The sequence below is a fragment of the Typopeltis vanoorti genome, chromosome 20 (genome assembly GCF_054136105.1).
Source record: "Typopeltis vanoorti isolate ZY-2024b chromosome 20, IOZ_Tvanoo_1.0, whole genome shotgun sequence".
NCBI lineage: Eukaryota > Metazoa > Arthropoda > Arachnida > Uropygi > Thelyphonidae > Typopeltis > Typopeltis vanoorti.
Genome location: NC_143568.1, coordinates 30162527 through 30180911, shown reverse-complemented (window position 1 = coordinate 30180911; position 18385 = coordinate 30162527). Strand labels below are relative to the sequence as shown.

Sequence of the window (18385 nt, the reverse complement as noted above, 5' to 3'; positions counted from 1 at the left end):
TTTTTGATGGGGAGGAGGTGGAGAGGATCCAGGAAGATAGCAGGTCTGAGGAATAAACCTTATGAGAACAGGTTGAGGATTTGTGGGTTGCAAAAATTGGTTGATAGGCGGTGGAGGGGAGATGTGATTGAGACATTCAAATTACTGAAGGGTTTCTATAGAATTAATTCAGAAGATATTTTTGAGAACAGGGCTGGTTGTGTGTGGACTAGTGGACATCCATGGAAACTGGGCAAAAGTGTGGTTAGTAAAGGTGTTAGAGCTGGGTTCTTTTTTCTTGTAGAGTGGTGAATGAGTGGAATGCACTTCCAGAATCTGTGGTGGATGCTGTGACAGTGAAAGAGTTTACGGCGAGGCATGATAGATACTGTATGAATGTAGAATAGCTGTGATGAATATGATTTGGGGCCTCCCTCGATGAGTCTAATGACTCCCTGGAATAATAATAATAATAATAATAATATTGGGCGAAGTAATAGAGGATTTGAATAAAACAAAAAGCATTACAGTCAGTTTAGATGCATCAAACAAAAAATATATCAAACTCTTTCCAATCTTTGTGTGGTACTTTTTGAAAAATTGTGGTGTGACGAAATTATAGGCCTATTTCCTTACCTGGTTAAACGACCTATAGTGTCCTGTTTTGAAGGAAGTAAGGGACAAATTTGCCTTACAAAAAAAAATTGTTGTTTTGTGCAGATAACACGAACACCTGTTCTGGTGGTTATAAAATACTTGGCAAAAAAAACGTGTGGCAAAAACTTGAAACTGAACTGAAGAGTCATATTATCAGTATTGTTTGTGGAGCACACATTATACATAATTGTCTCTAGTGTCCGGTCGACTGTTTACCAATATATACACAATCAGTGTTGTAGAACTGAAAAACCTTTGTGACTGTGCACGAAACAATTACGCTAAATTGTTAGAGCATGGAAATACAAGATTTTTGTCCTTGGGTACATCAACTTACAAAATTTTAAGCATGTTTGATGGGCCTCGTTCTTATTTTTTTTTTCAAGAAAAATGCCCTGTTATGTTGCGAGAATTGTTCGAAGATCGATGTTTGAAATTGTGGTTATTATTTGCAAGAGATTATGTGCCTACTTTCCAAATATACATTAGCTTAATTGAAAAAGATAATGTTTCAGCTACAGAAGTAACCATGAAGGAAATCTTGAAAACAATTTAGAGGCCAAAACATTACCCCCGTCTCGTTTTGACCATCAGAATGTCCCGTTTTGGTTTCAAGGAAATATGGTCAGCCTAAGTAGTGTGCAACCTCAGCATTCTTTACATTAAGAAGACACATAGCTTAGAGTATTAGTAGCAATAATGATTTTAATGTGCTGCCAAAATTATCATTGGTTAGATAAAAAAAATAGTATTATTTGATTTTAATAACCGGCAATGATTAAACGAATATTCAACCAGTGTCCGTAATTATAAACGCTTAAATTCTCTAAGAGTTTCTATTACTATGTGACATGTCCAAGATTTCATCTTCTGATGTCACACTACTCCAATACTGTACAACTAACCATCTCCCTTACTTAATCTTTCATCTACACGACATCACTACCATTAATATACAGCGTCATCACAACTAGTATGCATTGTCTATAAATTATGCGTGTTCTCCTTGCCAACTTGCTTCTAGGAGTGATAAAAAAACCCGAGTTTTGGAGAGAATAAACTCTGCTCCTCTCTTCACGACGAGAATCAATTTCAGTTCTTTTTTAATCGAAGGGCGCAACGTGCTGTGGTTTTTCCACTTGCCGTATGGAGGCTCTTATTTTTTTTCTAATTTTGCAATTAGAAACACTTTAGAGAATTTACATTCAATTTATTTTATTTTTATAATAATAATTATGATTAGAATAGCGTAGCATAGCATGATATAGTGCGATATTGTTGATTTTTGATAAAGTAATAGTTTTGGAAAATTGTTTGGGATATTTGGAAATGCGTATTCATTTGGCGAATGAAAATGCTTGAGAAGATTAAGATTTGAAATAAATAATTAAATTCTTTATGATTATTTTACAGGTATCTCCATGCAGTTCGGAGACTCATCTCAGGAGACCCAAATCAACCATCATACAGTATCTATCATACCTCTCCTTGAATCCATTCACCATCAGGGAACTTACAACCACTTCTGGTAATCCATCCCACTCGTTAAGAGTAATTAAGAATAAGTTTAACAGTCAATTTGATGGAAATGGCTTGCAGTATAAACAAAAATGCTCTGGTGAATTTTGAAAATGGTGTTTTATAAAGAAATGGTAATAACTAATGGTATATTATCGGTACGAATGCGAAAAGTACGAAATTCTGATAAATAATAATAACCATAACATGTCGCATTTAGCTATAATGATATGTACAAATTGAAGAATGAAAAGTAGGTAATGAGACTTGTTAATGCCTGTGGTACGACTTGGAATTCTACAAAGAAAGAGGTGGAGGAATTATCCGAAGACACTTTAGAAAAGACAAGTGAGTGACGATAAGAGTGGTCCCGGATGGAAATCTAAGAATCATACAAAATAAATACTGGGAAAACTAGGAATGTGTTGGGAAATTTTGAAGAAAAGAACTAATAATAACTCTTTCATTTATTCATATTGAAGATTTTTGATGTACAAATGAAAAACTGTGCAAATAGGAATAAAATAAATAATTTACTAACTAAATCTATGACGATAAGAGTGGTCCTGAATGGAAATCTAAGAATCATACAAAATAAATACTGGGAAAACTAGGAATGTGTTCGGAAAATCTGGAGAAAAGAGCTAATAACAACTCTTTCATTCATTCATATTGAAGTTGTTTGATGTACAAATGAAAAAACTATGCGGAATAGGAATGGTAATAAATAATTTACTAACTAAATCTAATATATACATGCTAATGTTCGCTAGCTCAGTCTAGCATTTGTAGTAGTCACTTTAAAGGTACACTCTCACTGAAGCGTGAGAATGAAATAACATAGGACAGAAACATGAATGGAGGCGTCGGTGCAGCTCTTTCCTGTAATCGTCTCTTATTATGCCGATGAGAATATCATAGTTTACGTATTCTTATCCGCGTTAATAATCAAATGATCAGACAAGATATGATCTCTCTCTCTTCTTAGACCAACTCTAGTCTAACACATAAACACATCACATCATCAATAGCTTTCTCAGATCCAAAAAACTAGGCATTCTCTTTCGTTCAAGATGCTATTTTTCTCACAACCAATTCTTAACTATCCCACATCTGCCCATGTGCCCACATCTGCCTATGAGCCTAACTGCATAGCAGTTAGGCTCATAAATGATCCTCTCTTACAGATTCGCTTCCACCTCTATCTCACAGGTGCAGTATTTCACCACTGTGTCTATTCTACAAGTGTTTCCATGGTCACTACTCGAGTGAATTGGCAACCATCATTCCTCCAATTTCTGTTGCACATGTTAATGGAAGAGCAGCAGTTTCCCAGTATCTCTTTACTGTACAACTGCAACCACTCCGAACCTACTTCTATTCTTCATAATTTATTCCATCCACTTCTGTTTTCTGGAGTAGCTTTCCTCATGAAATATTTCCAAACTACAACTTACAACTCTCAAAAAAAAAAAAAAAATCAATAAACTTCTATCTCAGTCCTCATCTGTACCCCATACACAGCATGTGTACCCCACACATGCCATCTAATCTCATCAATTATGAAACCATTTATAGCCTTGTACCAGCAATCAGGGATTTAAGAACAGCGTTTGGCTGCCATTATTAATAAAAGAAGTTTGTTACGGCTAAAGGGAAATTTCTTTCTATTTTTTTAAACTCGTAAGATTTATTTTATTCTGTGTGACTTTGCAAGCATTTTACTGGTATGACGGTTACAATAGTAGTAAGCTGGAATCTTTTATCGGAAGCAACATTTTCTACAAGTATCACTACCTTTCATTTTCTAAACAGAAGAAAAGTTGAAGAACTTACCTTTCGGAAAAGCTAAAACATCGTGTTTTCGAAGTAGTTTACTTCGATAAATATTAAAAGATATTGTGATCATGTTTAACCATAGCTCTGCAGATTTTGAAACTGGGCTGGAGAATCGAATGGTATGCTACAGTTCATGAACCACTAATCCCAGACATTAAAATTTTAAGGCGCAAAACAGAAAGCATTAAAAAAAGATTAGAATTTACAAAAACTTGATTGAAGAGTGATTTCACTTTACGAAACTTGTATGAAAAAATCAGAGAAGTATAATTAACAAAGGTAAAAATCGTTTTTGGCGTTAGTTAAAACTGTAGCACTAGTTCACTCAATCGGTCTTTCTTACCTAGGTACTCTTGATTTTGTGGCTCGTGGTGTAATCTAAAATGATGTGCTATTTGCCGGATGAAAACGCTGATTTAATGTACTCTGATTTTTTGTAGTTTTACGCTGATTTAATGTACTCGAATTCTTATTGTTAATAAGAATTAATTACACACACAAAGAATTTTTTACATTATAGGAAAAAAAAGTGCTAGTGTTTCTATTTTATAATACAGTATATCATATCATATCATATTTATAAATCCCAAGTGCTACTAATTCCCATCCACCTGTTGGTGATTATACGTCCCGCACGTAATAAAAATTTATTACTTAATTCCTGTTTCTCAGAGTTCATGATTTAGAATTTGACTGTCTAGTAATCCTGGTTGGTGTTAATGTAAAAAATGTCGTTTGATATAATTTCAGCTGGATATGCAATAATATTGATATGTGGCGGTGTTTTTGGTTTTGTGAAATCTGGTAAGTAGGTTCGTGTTTTAATATTTGCTGAGATGGTGTGTGCAACACGATAAGAAATGATTGTTTTATGGATGGATATCATCAGGCATTGAAAGTTGGAGGCGTTTCACCATTGATATAGAAGTGGTCAAATAAGTTAATCAAAATAAAAATGAAAGTATATATATATATACGATTGCGACGTTTTTATATTTTACAGAATTCAGTATTAAAAGAACATGCTTTTCAGCATTGGCCGAGCAGATAAAATTTTAGCAAAATCCTTTTTTTTCTTGATATTGTCATGTATTCACCTCCATGAAGTCTACGGGATGCCACTCTACACCACCCATACACTACATAATCCAACATTCACAGAATTCTCTACACCACCCATACACTACATAATCCAACATTCACAGAATTCTCTCCACCAGTACACTACATAATGCACTATCTAGACATTATATTCACCAGCTCATTACAGCAAAATGTTTAATAACGAAGATGTTTAACTATGGAATTTGAAACAGTGGTTTAATACCTATAACCAATGCATTTTGAAGTCTAAAAAATATAATAAAAAAAAAGACAAAAATTTTATTATTCAGGGCGTGTTTTTAAGCAGTGCAATGCTATTTGTAGGAGGCAGTTCTACATACTATTATAATGCTATTAGGTTCAGTAACATAGATATGATAGCATTAACGTTAACTTCTTGCTTGGTGTGCGCATGCTTGCGTAAAGCAGAATAAATATTATTTCGAAACTGAATAAAGTAAACATGGGGTTCTTAAAGGCCAAAGTTGGATGAGTGGGAGGAGGTCTCTTTTAAGGAATGTGAAGAACTGATAGGGCTTTTGGCCTGATGTCCAATTCTGAACTTTTCAAGGCACCATCCATTAGTAGGTCCACCTGGATGCTGACCGAATGAGCATGGGCCAGTAATTTGGGATTTAGCTAAACAAATTGTATTCTTATTGGCTTAAACCATAATACAAAATGATGGTACAATATGACAGTATTTCATGCTAGTTGGAGCATTGCCTGGTTGAACAAAACCCCATTCTTTTCATGAAGGAACCAGAGTGAATAGTGAAAATTGATAGGATGTTAGTAATAATGTAACATTTTAATGTAGTGCTATCATAATATCTTGTATGTCCCTGAGACTCATATCAGGAATTTGATGATGATTATGAAGCAATCACTTATTAAGAGCTTAAGCTACATTTTTCAGAAGGTGACTGAGTATACACCATTCCAAACTAGAATGAGATTCTCATGAAAAGATAATGCAAACTCCACATTAACAACATTAACATTTACAGATCATTGATTGGTTTATCTGTGCATTAGCCAGATATTAAATATAATTTTTATGTTAGTTATGTATTAAATATACCAACTCTAAAGTTTATGTGAATTAACAAATTTTATAACATCGAGTGGTTGGGAACCAAAGTTTCTTGGAAGAAAAATGCTCGCATCCTAATGGTGACTTGACTCACCATTAGGGTGAGTCAACTCCTCAGTGGACAAAAAAAAAAAAAAAAAACTTATTTTTCTGGATTGGATTTGCGTCAACACATACAGTATAAATTCAATATAACATTTCTGAATATGGTGTATACTTTGCTGTGGGGAAGGGAATCTTACTGCAGTATAACAATTTCTGGTTATATATGGCTGAGTGATTTCATAATCCTCTTGAACTTTGAAAATAAAATTGACTTCAGATCCCCCTTCCTCCACCCCTAAAGTTCTTCTAGGAAACTGAAGAGTAATCTTGTTGATTTTCCTGGAACTTTTTAGGTACATAATCCATTACTTTTCTTAGAAGCAGGAAATTGCACTCCAAAAAAAAATGCAGTGTATCAAAGTTATTTTCAGTCATTACTTTGGCCTTTGGCTGTGACATTTATCTACCACCTAAAAAGCATTTACAAATGTTGTAGTGAGATTCTGAATTACCTGAAGTTGAACTGTAGGGGTGTTGACCAGCAGCTACTCATGTTTTTATAGACATAACAGGAAGAGGAGGAATGATATATATGGCTGAGTGATTTCATAATCCTCTTGAACTTTGAAAATAAAATTGACTTCAGATCCCCCTTCCTCCACCCCTAAAGTTCTTCTTTAGGGGTGGAGGAAGGGATGAGGCTAGGGACTTAGGGGTATTGGTAGATAAGGAGATGAAGTTCAGAGGACACATTGCTAAGGTGTCCAAGATTGCACATAGGATTACTTGGTTGTTGAGGAACACACTGACATCCAGAGATAAAGAGGTTATTATTCCCCTTTATAAAGCATTGATACTTCCACATTTGGATTACTGTGCTCAGGTCTGGTCACCTGGATTCCTTGGAGATGAGGAGGCTGTGGAGAGGGTTCAGAGAAGAGTGACCAAGTTGGTGAGTGATATAAAAAATGCTCCCTACATTGATAGATTGAGAGCTTGTGGATTGCAGAGATTGGCTGATAGGCGAAGAAGAGGGGATATGATAGAAACATTCAAATTACTAAAAGGTTTTTATAGGATTGATGCAGGGGAAATGTTTCAGCTGTGTGATAGTGATGGAAGAACAAGAGGTCATCTCTGGAAATTAAAGAAGAGTGTGGTTAACAAAGGTGTCAGAACAAGGTTTTTTGCCTGGAGGGTGGTGAATGAGTGGAATTCATTGCCTGACTTTGTTGTGAGCTCTTCATCTGTAAATGAATTCAAGAAGAGATATGACAGATATTGTTTTGCTAGTTTGGGTCTCCCGCGATGAGTCTACTGACTCCATGGAGATACCCGTAATAATAATAATAATAATAAATAATAATAATAATGATGGTGGCCAGTTTAGCAGTGGCCTATGGAAATGACTATAGAAAAGGTGTAAATAAGAAAGAGAACACACTTGGGGAGAAGGAGATAATTTATTAAGCAGGTTCCTCTCTTCTGAATAGTATCAGATATTTTTAGGCAGGTTTTGGTGTACAATCCAAAATGTAAGAATAATATTCTAAGTTGGGGTATTGGAATGTGTTCAATATTAGAGGTTGCACAGGTGAGAAGTAGCAAAGGATTGCAGAAATGGATACAAAGTTTTTTGGAGGTTGATGGGCTACAGTTGTGATTTGTTAAAAGAAATGGTAGAGTTTTAAGTTGGCTCATGAATCTTGTGATATAAATTAAAGATGCCAAGAAATTATATTCTTGGTTTAATCCTTTATCCAAGTGTAAGCAAACAAAGTTTGCGTGGGAAGTAACTTCATGACTGGGCTACTTTTATATAGAACAGTGGCCCGTGAAGTTTTAAGTGGGGGTGCTGCCTATACAAAATAATTTTTAAAAAATTCTTTTTTTCCTAATCGGTAACCAATTTATTAATAAATAAATCTACAGATTTATTTATTAATAAATTGGTTACTAGTTATAAAGGTTGAAGTAATGTAGGTCACATTTCCATATACAAGTAATCAAAAGATGTCACACCTATTACTAAAATTCTGTGGATTAGACATAGATGTTGAAAACTTTTTCACTTGGTTATACTATAAATTAAAGATGCCAAGAATTTATGTCCTTGGTTTCATCATTATCCAAATGAAGGAAACAAAGTTTGTGCATGTTTTTTTTTTTTGCACATCATTATTTAGTGATATGATCATTTTCGAATTGTCAGGGGCAGCAAATATTTTTAAAATGGGTCCTGCTCATAAAAAGGTTGCAGACTTATTTCTTTTAATTAACAAAAATAAATAAATACAAGGAATAAGCAATACTATTTATTTAAGGCCATATATTTCAGCTTGAATGTTACGGGCCATCATCAATGGCGATGATGGTTAATATGAGATAGAATGTGAACAGTGGATTGATTTGAAAACCTAAGAGCTGTGTGATGTTATATATAAAACAATGTAATAGTATAACAGAGGGAATATTGCAGTATTAATTATATATTAGCAAAAAAAAAAAAAAACTGCAGAAGAATAAGAACAATAAGGCTTTCCCATCTTAAATAGAGGCAGTCATTCTGATTTAAGTCATTTAAGTTCGGATGGTGAAGTATGGCCTTGTGCTTTCTTTAAAAACAACATTCAAATTTATTTAAGTTAAGGGATATTACATCCCATATTGTTTCATAGCCGAATAAGAAACTCGGAGTTTCATGCCGGATATAGAAACTATATATAAAGTTCAGCGAGTCCAAGCGTAAGCAAATACCTGGATAGTGCAACACCTGACCCATTTGGTAGTGCAACACTGAGGCATAAAAAGAGGCCTTAACTTAAATAAGTTAATGTCGCCGAATTGAAGCTTTAGGCTCTTCATATATTTAGTAATTTATTAGGACACCTTCTTGGCAGTTCTTATAGTAGGGTATGCAAGTTCTGTTCACTACAAACTTGGTATTAACTAGGTCTACCTTCTCACTGATGAGACCTCAATAAAGGTTGAAACCGGTCTGGGTAGTGATCTTCTCTCATAATGTAGAACAGTAATACAGCTCCTAGGAGCTGGGGGTTTCACATTATGGGTAAATACCAAGAATAGTGATCAGAGCTTGCTCCACCTTTCCTATGAGTTGCCTCAGTGTTGCACTACCAAATGGGTCAGGTGTTGCACTATCCAGGTATTTGCTTACGCTTGGACTCGCCGAACTTTATATATAGTTTCTATATTCGGCATGAAACTCTTTGAGTTTCTTATTCAGCTATGAAACAATATGGGATGTAATATCCCTTAACTTAAATAAGTTCATGTCACCAAATTGAAGCCTTTGGCTCTTTATATAATTAGTAATTCAAATTTATATCGACATGAATGAAGTAAGAGTGTTTCAGACCATGGGATATTGTGGTTTGTATCTATTCTGTGTCGTGCCAAGCCAGGTTTCTCAGATTAACTGTTGCTAATATAAGATTGTTGTTCTTCTGTTCTATTTTCTACTGAGCATCCAGTTTGTCTGAAGTAAGAATGATGACAGTCACAAGGAACTTGGTAGACACCAAAGAGAGCTAGAGGAGACTGTTTAAGAGGAGACTCTGAGAAAATAAATATTACTTACTCCTTCTGTTTTTCTGGTGTTAAACTTTTTCGAGTCAGTTAAGTCCTCTGATAATCAGGATGATGGTTTTTTTGGCAGCTGTGGGTGGCGCTTTGGAGACATTCACAAATATTGCTACCCAGTTCAGAATTCAAACATACTTACTGCCTGTTAGTTGAGGATGTGCTATCCACTTGGCCATCCAGGCACCAGCAAAATAGATATATCTTGCAAGAAATAAGACCACCGATTTGGTAGTGTAGAAATTCACAAGAGTTTCCCCATCTTATGGGGCATGAGTCCCATGCTACCAAGCACATCCCCAGGTTGCAGATTGGGGAATGGCCTCTAGATACAGAGGTTAGCTCTGGCTTGTTAGCGTCGTCTTGTTAGCTTCATCTTGGGGCATGGGTCCCATGCTACCAAGTGCATCCCCAGGTTGCAGATAGGGGAATGGCCTCTGGATACAGAGGTTAGCTGCGAATAAACAGGGAAACCTGTGAATAAGCAGTCGTGGACAATGGGACGGCATCTACCAACAGGAAGCGGTGAGATAGACAGTGGCATGGTTATCTCTATAAAAACCCACACATTTCCACTGATAGGGATGCGACATGGCGTGATGTAACCGCCATTAAATAAGTTACAGCCCGCTGGAAGTTCGGGCAGCAACAATTTTCATCCTGATCAGCGGAAGATCACCATAAGTGACAACGGTGTAAAGGATACTGTGGTAGGTGGATAATCATGAAGAATGAGAAATGGCTAGCACACTGAGCCTCTCTAGAAGGCTATTGCTGGACAAGGAAGGCAAGGAGATACCACCTTGTTCTATTTTTCCGTAGTAAGATAGAAGTATGGATGGACATTCTAAAAGATAGTAAAGCGCACAATGAGCATGGCAGAGGAAGAAGCAAGACTTCCCAGGTCGTAAACCAGCAAAATCCTAGTACATTCATTGGGACGTGGAGTGTGAGAACCTTCCTACAAATTGGAAAATTTGAAGAGAGAAATGGATAGATTTAAAAATAGCCATATTGGGAATTAGTGAAATGAGATAGAATGGAACTGGAGACTTTTGGAGTGGTGAGTACAGAATCATTTATTCAGGTGATGAGACAGCAAAAAATGGGGTGGCGGTGGTTCTCAATAAGGAATGGGGAAGAAGAGTAATCAACTCAGTAAAATGTAGTAGCAGATTGATAATGGTAAAACTAGAAGCAAAACCAAACAAATATTATAATAATACAAGCTTACATGACTATTAGCAACCACAGTGATGATGAAGTTGAGAGAGTATATGTAGATATTGAGAATCTAATCAAACTGACCAAGAAGGAAGATAATCTTATTGTCATGGGGAATTGGAATGCAGCCATTGGTGAAGGCAAAGATGGTAGAGAGGTGGGAAAGTATCGACTTGGATGCCGAAATGAAAGAGGAGATAGACTTTTGGAGTTTTGCCACTAATTCAATCTGATCCTCATACTAATACCTGGTATGAGGTACCAAAAAGAAGGTATACTTGGAAAATGCCAGGGGATATAGGAAGGTACCAAATAGATTATATTATGACAAGAAATAGATTTAAAAATCAAATAAAATCATGCAAAAGTTACCCGGGAGCTGATGTTGACAGTGACCACAATTTGGTTTTATTGAAATGTAATCTGAAATTTAAAAAGCTGTCACAACCAAGGAAAAGGCCCAAATGGAATATAAGTAACCTGAAAACAGTGGAAAATCATAGAAACTATAAACAGCAACCTGATGAAAGCATTAAAATGGGAGAGACGGAAAAGAAAAACCTAGAGGAAAAATGGACTCATTTGAAGGATACAGTCATCAAGGCTGCCAATGACTGCATAGGATTAAGGAAGAAGCAAATAAAAAAAAAAACCATGGATCACCCAGGACATTCTAGATCTAATAGATGAAAGAAGAAAATACAAAACCTTCTGGTTTTGTATTTTCTACAAAACCTCAAGGTTTTGTAGAAAATACTACAGGAAGAAAGCAAAGACAAATATAAACATATAAAAAATATGATAAATAGAAAGCGTAAAGAAGCAAAAGAACAATGGTATACAGAGAAATGTAAAGAAGTAGAAGATCTAACAAAGACTGGAAGAATCGATAAAGCTTATAACATTATAAAAGAAATAAGCCAGCAAAACAAGACAAGAAGTACAATTATCAAAAATAAACAGGGGAACATACTTATAGATAAGGAAGAAATTTTGAAGAAATGGAAGGAGTACTTAGAAGATCTATATAGCAGAATAGATCTAGATGCCAAAGCTACAGAAGATGAAACAAGACTTGATGAGGAAGAAATTGGTCCAGTTATATTAAAAGATGAATTTGAATGGGCACTGAATGAATTGTCAGCCAACAAGGCACCAGGCACTGATAACATCCCTTCAGAATTAGTAAAATACTCAGGAAACATAACTAAGTCATACCTTTTCAAGATCATAAAGGATATTTATGAAATGGGGATCATCCCCAAAGATTTTACACAATGCTCTATCATACAGTGATAGCTAAACTGGATAAGGGTAATGGGTTTACAGCGATTCTACTGGACCTTGCCAAGGCCTTTGACAGGATACCACATGGAACTCTAATCAGTAAACTGCAGCAGATGGGGATGGATATAGGGTTGGTGAGATGGATAGGAGGGTGGTTGATGGAGAGATACCAGAGAGTAGTTTATTCAGGAGTTGAGTCCAAAAGACGGCCTGTGACTAGTGGTGTGCCGCAGGGTTCTGTTCTTGGACCACTACTGTTCAATTTGTTCGTTAACGATATAGGAATGCATCTGAGAGGAAGGAACTGTTCATTTGTTTGCTGATGATGCAAAGTTGGGTAGAGCAATAGTGAATGCACAGGATGTCAAAATTTTGCAGGATGATTTGGATAGTCTGGAGGACTGGGCTAAGGAGAATGGATGTCAATTTAATGTGGCAAAATTTAAGGTTATGCATTTTGGGGTGAAATGATTAGCAGCAGTATATCACATTGGTGGAACCATACTCCAGGAGATTGATGAGGCCAGGGATTTGGGAGTGTTGGTGGATAGGGAATTGAAGTTTATGGGGCACATTGCAAAAGTGGCTAAATCAACTCATCAAATCACTTGGCTTCTGAAAAATACTTTAACAAGCAGAGACAAGTTATTGTTCCTCTGTATCAAGCCTTGATAAGACCCCATCTAGACTACTGTGCCCAGATATGGGTGCAGGGTTTCTTCTTGATGGGGAGGAGGTGGAGAGGATCCAGAGACGAGTGACCAAGATGATAGCAGGTCTGTGGAATGAACCTTATGAGAAGAGGTTGAAGATTTATAGGTTGCAAAAATTGGTCGATAGGCAGAAAAGGGGTGATATGATTGAGACATTCAAATTACTGAAGGGTTTGTATAAGATTAATCCAGAAGATATTTTTGAGAATAGGACTGGTGGTGGGAGGACTAGGGGGGCCAAAACATGGAAGCTGGGCAAGAATGTGGTTAGCAGGGGTGTTAGAGCTAGGTTTTTTACTTGGAGAGTGGTGAATGAGTGGAATAAGCTGCCAGAGTCTGTTGTGGGTGCTACGACCGTGAATGAGTTCAAGGCATGATATGATAGATACTGTGTGAATGTCGAATAGTTGTTCTTGACATGATGTTATGGAGTCCCTTGATGAGTCTGTCAACTCCTTGGAGTTGCCCGGAATAATAATAATAATACCCATTCCTAAAGTAAATAATGCAAACAAGTGTGAAAATCATCGAACAATAAGCTTAATATCACATGCTTTGAAAATACTACTCAAAATTATACAAAAAAGACTAACAAAGAAGGTTGAAGAATATGTTGGCAATGATCAGTTTGAATTCAGGAAACAGCAGGGGACAAGAGAAGCAATCCTAGCTCTAAGAACAGTTATTGAAAGAAGATTGGAGAAGAATCAAAATACTCTGATAGTCTTTCTTGACTTGGAGAAAGCCTTCAATAGTATTGACTGGAATCAAATGTTTCACCTCCTAAAAACAATAAAGGTAGATTGGAGAGATAGAAGGCTCATATTTAATCTTTACAAGCATCAAGAAGCCCTAATAGAAGCAGCTAGCAATACAACAACAACCGCAATAGCAAAAATACGTAGAGGTGTAAGACAGGGGTACTCTCTTTCACCCATATTGTTTAATCTGTACATTGAAAATGCAATAAATAAACTGAAAGAACTAATAGAAACAGGAATTAAGAAAAATGGAATTGATATTAACTGGCTACGGTTTGCGGATGATATAGCAGTTATAGCTGATAACGAAAACAAACTGAAAGCCATCCTAACAAAAGATGGAAGAAATCTTCACACAGTACAGCCTAAAAATTAATTATAAGAAAACAAAATTATTAATTACAAGTAAAGCAAATCCAATGAAAATAAACCTGGAAATAAATAATAACCTAATACAACAGGTATCCTCTTTTAAATATCTTGGAAATCTTATCACAGAAGATGGAAGAAACTAATCAGATATTAAAGCACGAATAATCCTAGCCAAAAAAGCATTCTATAACAGAAGAAACATTTTTACCAGTAAAGGACTTAGCATCCAGCTCAAAAAAAGGCTAGTGAAAACATACATATGGAGCATTGCATTATATGATTGTGAGGCCTGGACTCGAACAAGACATGAAAAAGTTGGAGGCATTTGAACTTTGGTGCTGGAGAAAGATGATGAAAATTAGTTGGACAGAAAAGAAAAGTAATGAAGAAGTTCTAAATATAGTTCATGAAGAGCAGTCATTAATGAAACACATCAATAAGAGAAGAAAAAGCCTAATTGGACACCATTTGAGGCATGGGGGATTGTAGAAGGAAAGAGGCCACAAGACAGACCAAGAATTTCATATATAAGTAGCATAATGTTGCTAACTGGTGCTGAGAGTTATGAAGAGATAAAAAGGAAGTCACAAGACAGGATGTTGCGATGTGCTGTTATATTTACCAATCTTCGGATTGATGCACCAAAGAAGAAGACCAGAGAGAGAGATCAGGGTATTATTGAAGTTCTTGAAGTATGAATCATATTAGCACTTTTTGTCAAGTGAAGTGGAGAAATAGTGTAGTGTCATTGGCAAAACTATGGATGGAACCTGTGATTGAGAGGTCATTTATCTACAGGAGGGAGAATGGAAACAAAAGTATAAATCCCTTAGATATTCCAGCATTGGTGGAAAAATTTTAAGAGAGAAATTCATCCACCTTATGAATGGCCAGAGAGGAAATTGGAATCGTTATTGCCGGGGGTACAGGAGGGCATACCATGAAATAGAAGTATGGTAAATTTGGTACTTGGACATTTCTAGGGCCTGCATATGAGACCTGATCAAATGCTCTAGAAATGTCAGAAGTAATGAAAATTTTTCCCGACCTCTATGGTTTCTGTCCAAAAGTGGGTATTGTCACCTGTGGGGGAAATCAGCTGTGAATCAAAAGTGGTAGAATTTGTATTGGATTGCTAATTAATTTGACAGATAGAAGATGCTGACTGATGATCTTCTCTATAATTTTTGAGTGAATTGAAGTGAGCGTAATTATTATTATTATGTGACACCTCCAGGGAATCCAAAGACTCATCGAGGGAGGGCTTACTCTACAACTCTCTAATAAATTTAGTTTAATCCTTTATCCAAGTGTGAGCAAACAAAGTTTGCGCCTGAAAGTATCTTCAGGACTGGGGTAAGGTGGTGCAACACCAGGACGACTCCTTGCAAAGGTGGAGCAAGATACTATCACTCCTAACTCAGTATCTCCCATAATGCAAAACACATCTCCTTGCGGATATGTCTAATGTTATGCATTAAGGGAAGGGCCACTACCCAGACTAGGTTCGACCTTTATTGAGGTCTCTTCAGTGGGAGCCAGGCCCAAGTGAAGATACCAGCCAGAAACATTAGCAAGGTCATCTCTACCTATAGGAGTTTCCAAATGGTGTGCCACCTTTTTAATAAATTACTCTGGATTTAGAGAAAGATTTTGAAAGTTTATTTTTCACTTGGTTAGAATATAATAAATTTAGTTTAATCCTTTATCCAAGTGTGAGCATTGTATAGGGAAGACAAATAATAAAATTCATGAACACAAAGAGTCACATGATCCAGTCTACAAGATAATTTTTTAAATAACAGTATTAAAAATAATCTGTGTTATTTTAAATTTACACACTAAATTACACTAAACTAATTCATGTTATGAGCTTGGAAATCAGCTGAGGACAATACTATATTAAAATTGTGCCTCTAATTAAGGGGTAAAGGTGTTCGAAGAATAAGATATATGAATGTATTGCAGTATGAAGAGACCTCAATAAAGGTCGAAACTAGTCTGGGTAGTGGCCCTTCCCTTAATGCATAATATTAGACATATCCGCAAGGAGATGTGTTTTGCATTATGGGAGATACTGAGTTAGGAGTGATAGTATCTTGCTCCACCTTTGCAAGGAGTGTCCCGGTGTTGTACCACCTTACCCCAGTCCTGAAGATACTTTCAGGCACAAACTTTGTTTGCTCACACTTGGATAAAGGATTAAACTAAATTTATTATATTGTAACCAAGTGAAAAATAAACTTTCAACATCTACAACTCTCTGTCTCCACCACAACGCCATCTACCGCCCTCCACTAATATTTTTACAGACAATCACAGACATCCATGCCCACGGCGGGATTCGAACCCTTGGGATTACCTAACCACTCTGCCAGCTAGGCTGGCAATTGAACAGTAATTTTGGCAAAGCTATAACATTTGGGATGAGCTGAATGTAATTTTGATTTCATACTCTAGGATGGAGGAAAGGTATGATTATGAAGACTATATAGCAAATGTTAATTCTAGAGCATAAACTATGAGCACAGTTGGGGTAGGTATACACCATCAGACCAAGAAAACTGTTTCATTCATAATTTTTCTTATTAATATGGCTATATAATAATCATTATTATTATGACACCTCCAAGAACTTATTGTGGGAAGGCACTCTTCTCCACTCCAGTATACATCTCACTCTCTCCCCTACTATTTAATCTTCCAACTACATATAAACTTACCATCTCAGCTACTTAATTCTACAACTACCACAATGTTCTATTGCCCTTAATCACCACCAATCCATACATCTTCTACATTGTTTTGTTTTCTGTTTTATAGAGTAGCATTAAATCTCATTATACGTAGAAATCAGTATCCTTCACAATTATGCAGTGAATTCTTTGTCACTTTTCCAGTATGGGCTTTGAATCTTGTGTGCATGCATTTTTATCAAATGTATGAGATGCAGATATAATTATAGGATTTATATGCATAACTGAGATTAGTAATTTTATTTTTATTTAGGAAGTGTTCCTTCTTTAGCTGCTGGTATGATTTTTGGTTCACTTATGGTTTATGGCACATATCAGACATCATATAATCCAGATAATTATCATTTATCATTGGGTAAGTATATTGGTATTTTTTTTATACTTAATTTAGTAACAAATTTAAGCATCAGAAATGATTTGGAAACAAAATACTGTGTGGCACAAAGTTGTTTCTAGATAACTGCGGTGATGTACCAAGATTAGTATATTCTATTTCAGCTGGTTGCTGAATGAAAGTACTTAGTGTTTAAATAATTAAAATTTTCAGTATGTATATTATAAATTTAGTCTTTCTTGTAATCCTTCTTAAGAGGTCGCTAAACATTTCTTTCATAATGTACGTATTGTAAGTAGACTTTTTTTTTTTTAATCTATTTTTGGATTTTTTTATCTTAAAAAACAAAACAAAACATTAATTTTGAGCATGTAATCAGTATTTTTTCAGTCAACATACTATAGTTTTACTATCATTTTTAATGTTTCACAGATGTACGTACAGCCATCCATCTGTGGGGTTCTTGCCAACCATTATAATCATATAATTTAATGATATATACTTAAAGATGTGTATGGAATATTATGTTTGTTCTAAATAATATAAGTTACATTATTACTAGCTTCATTCATTCTAGATAAATTAATAATAATGCAAAATTAATCACATAGTGCTGTCATTTCATTTATTGAGTTATCATTACATGACATTATCATTTGCATATCAGGAGGAAGAATGGAAACAAAACATTACATTACATCTCATTCATTTAAATTTGATTTCAAAATGATAAAATCGTAAAACAATGACATCCTATGTATAACCCAAGAGCTTGAGCTCATCCAGGTTACAAGAAGTGTAACAATTGCACAGCATAAATAGTATACAAAATATTGACAATATATTTAGAGAATTGTCTGTGTGTGTGCGCGTACTACTCATGTGCACATGGAATAAGAACAATGAAATAATAAAGTTCAGTAATTCAAAAAATGATTATAGTACACAAAGATATTGACAATATATGCAGAGAATAATATATATATTTATATTATACATAGAATAAGAACAATGCAGTTCAGTAATTACTTGAATATTTTATATTGGCTGATTTCTCTTGGTATAAATTGGTTAATTACTTTTTATAGTTATACTAA

General features: G+C 35.4%; 1 protein-coding gene across 1 annotated transcript in view; it reads left to right on the top strand.

The window, feature by feature from the left end:
- The first annotated feature begins 4639 nt into the window (after nt 1-4639).
- LOC150095327 (transmembrane protein 14C-like) overlaps nt 4640-18385 on the top strand; it is a 46078-nt gene continuing 32332 nt past the window's right edge. Inside the window, exons 1-2 of the mRNA XM_090410437.1 lie at nt 4640-4797; nt 17208-17309. Coding sequence (XP_090266563.1) covers nt 4722-4797; nt 17208-17309 — 178 coding nt within the window. The 5' untranslated portion in view covers nt 4640-4721. The remainder of the gene's footprint in view (nt 4798-17207; nt 17310-18385) is intronic.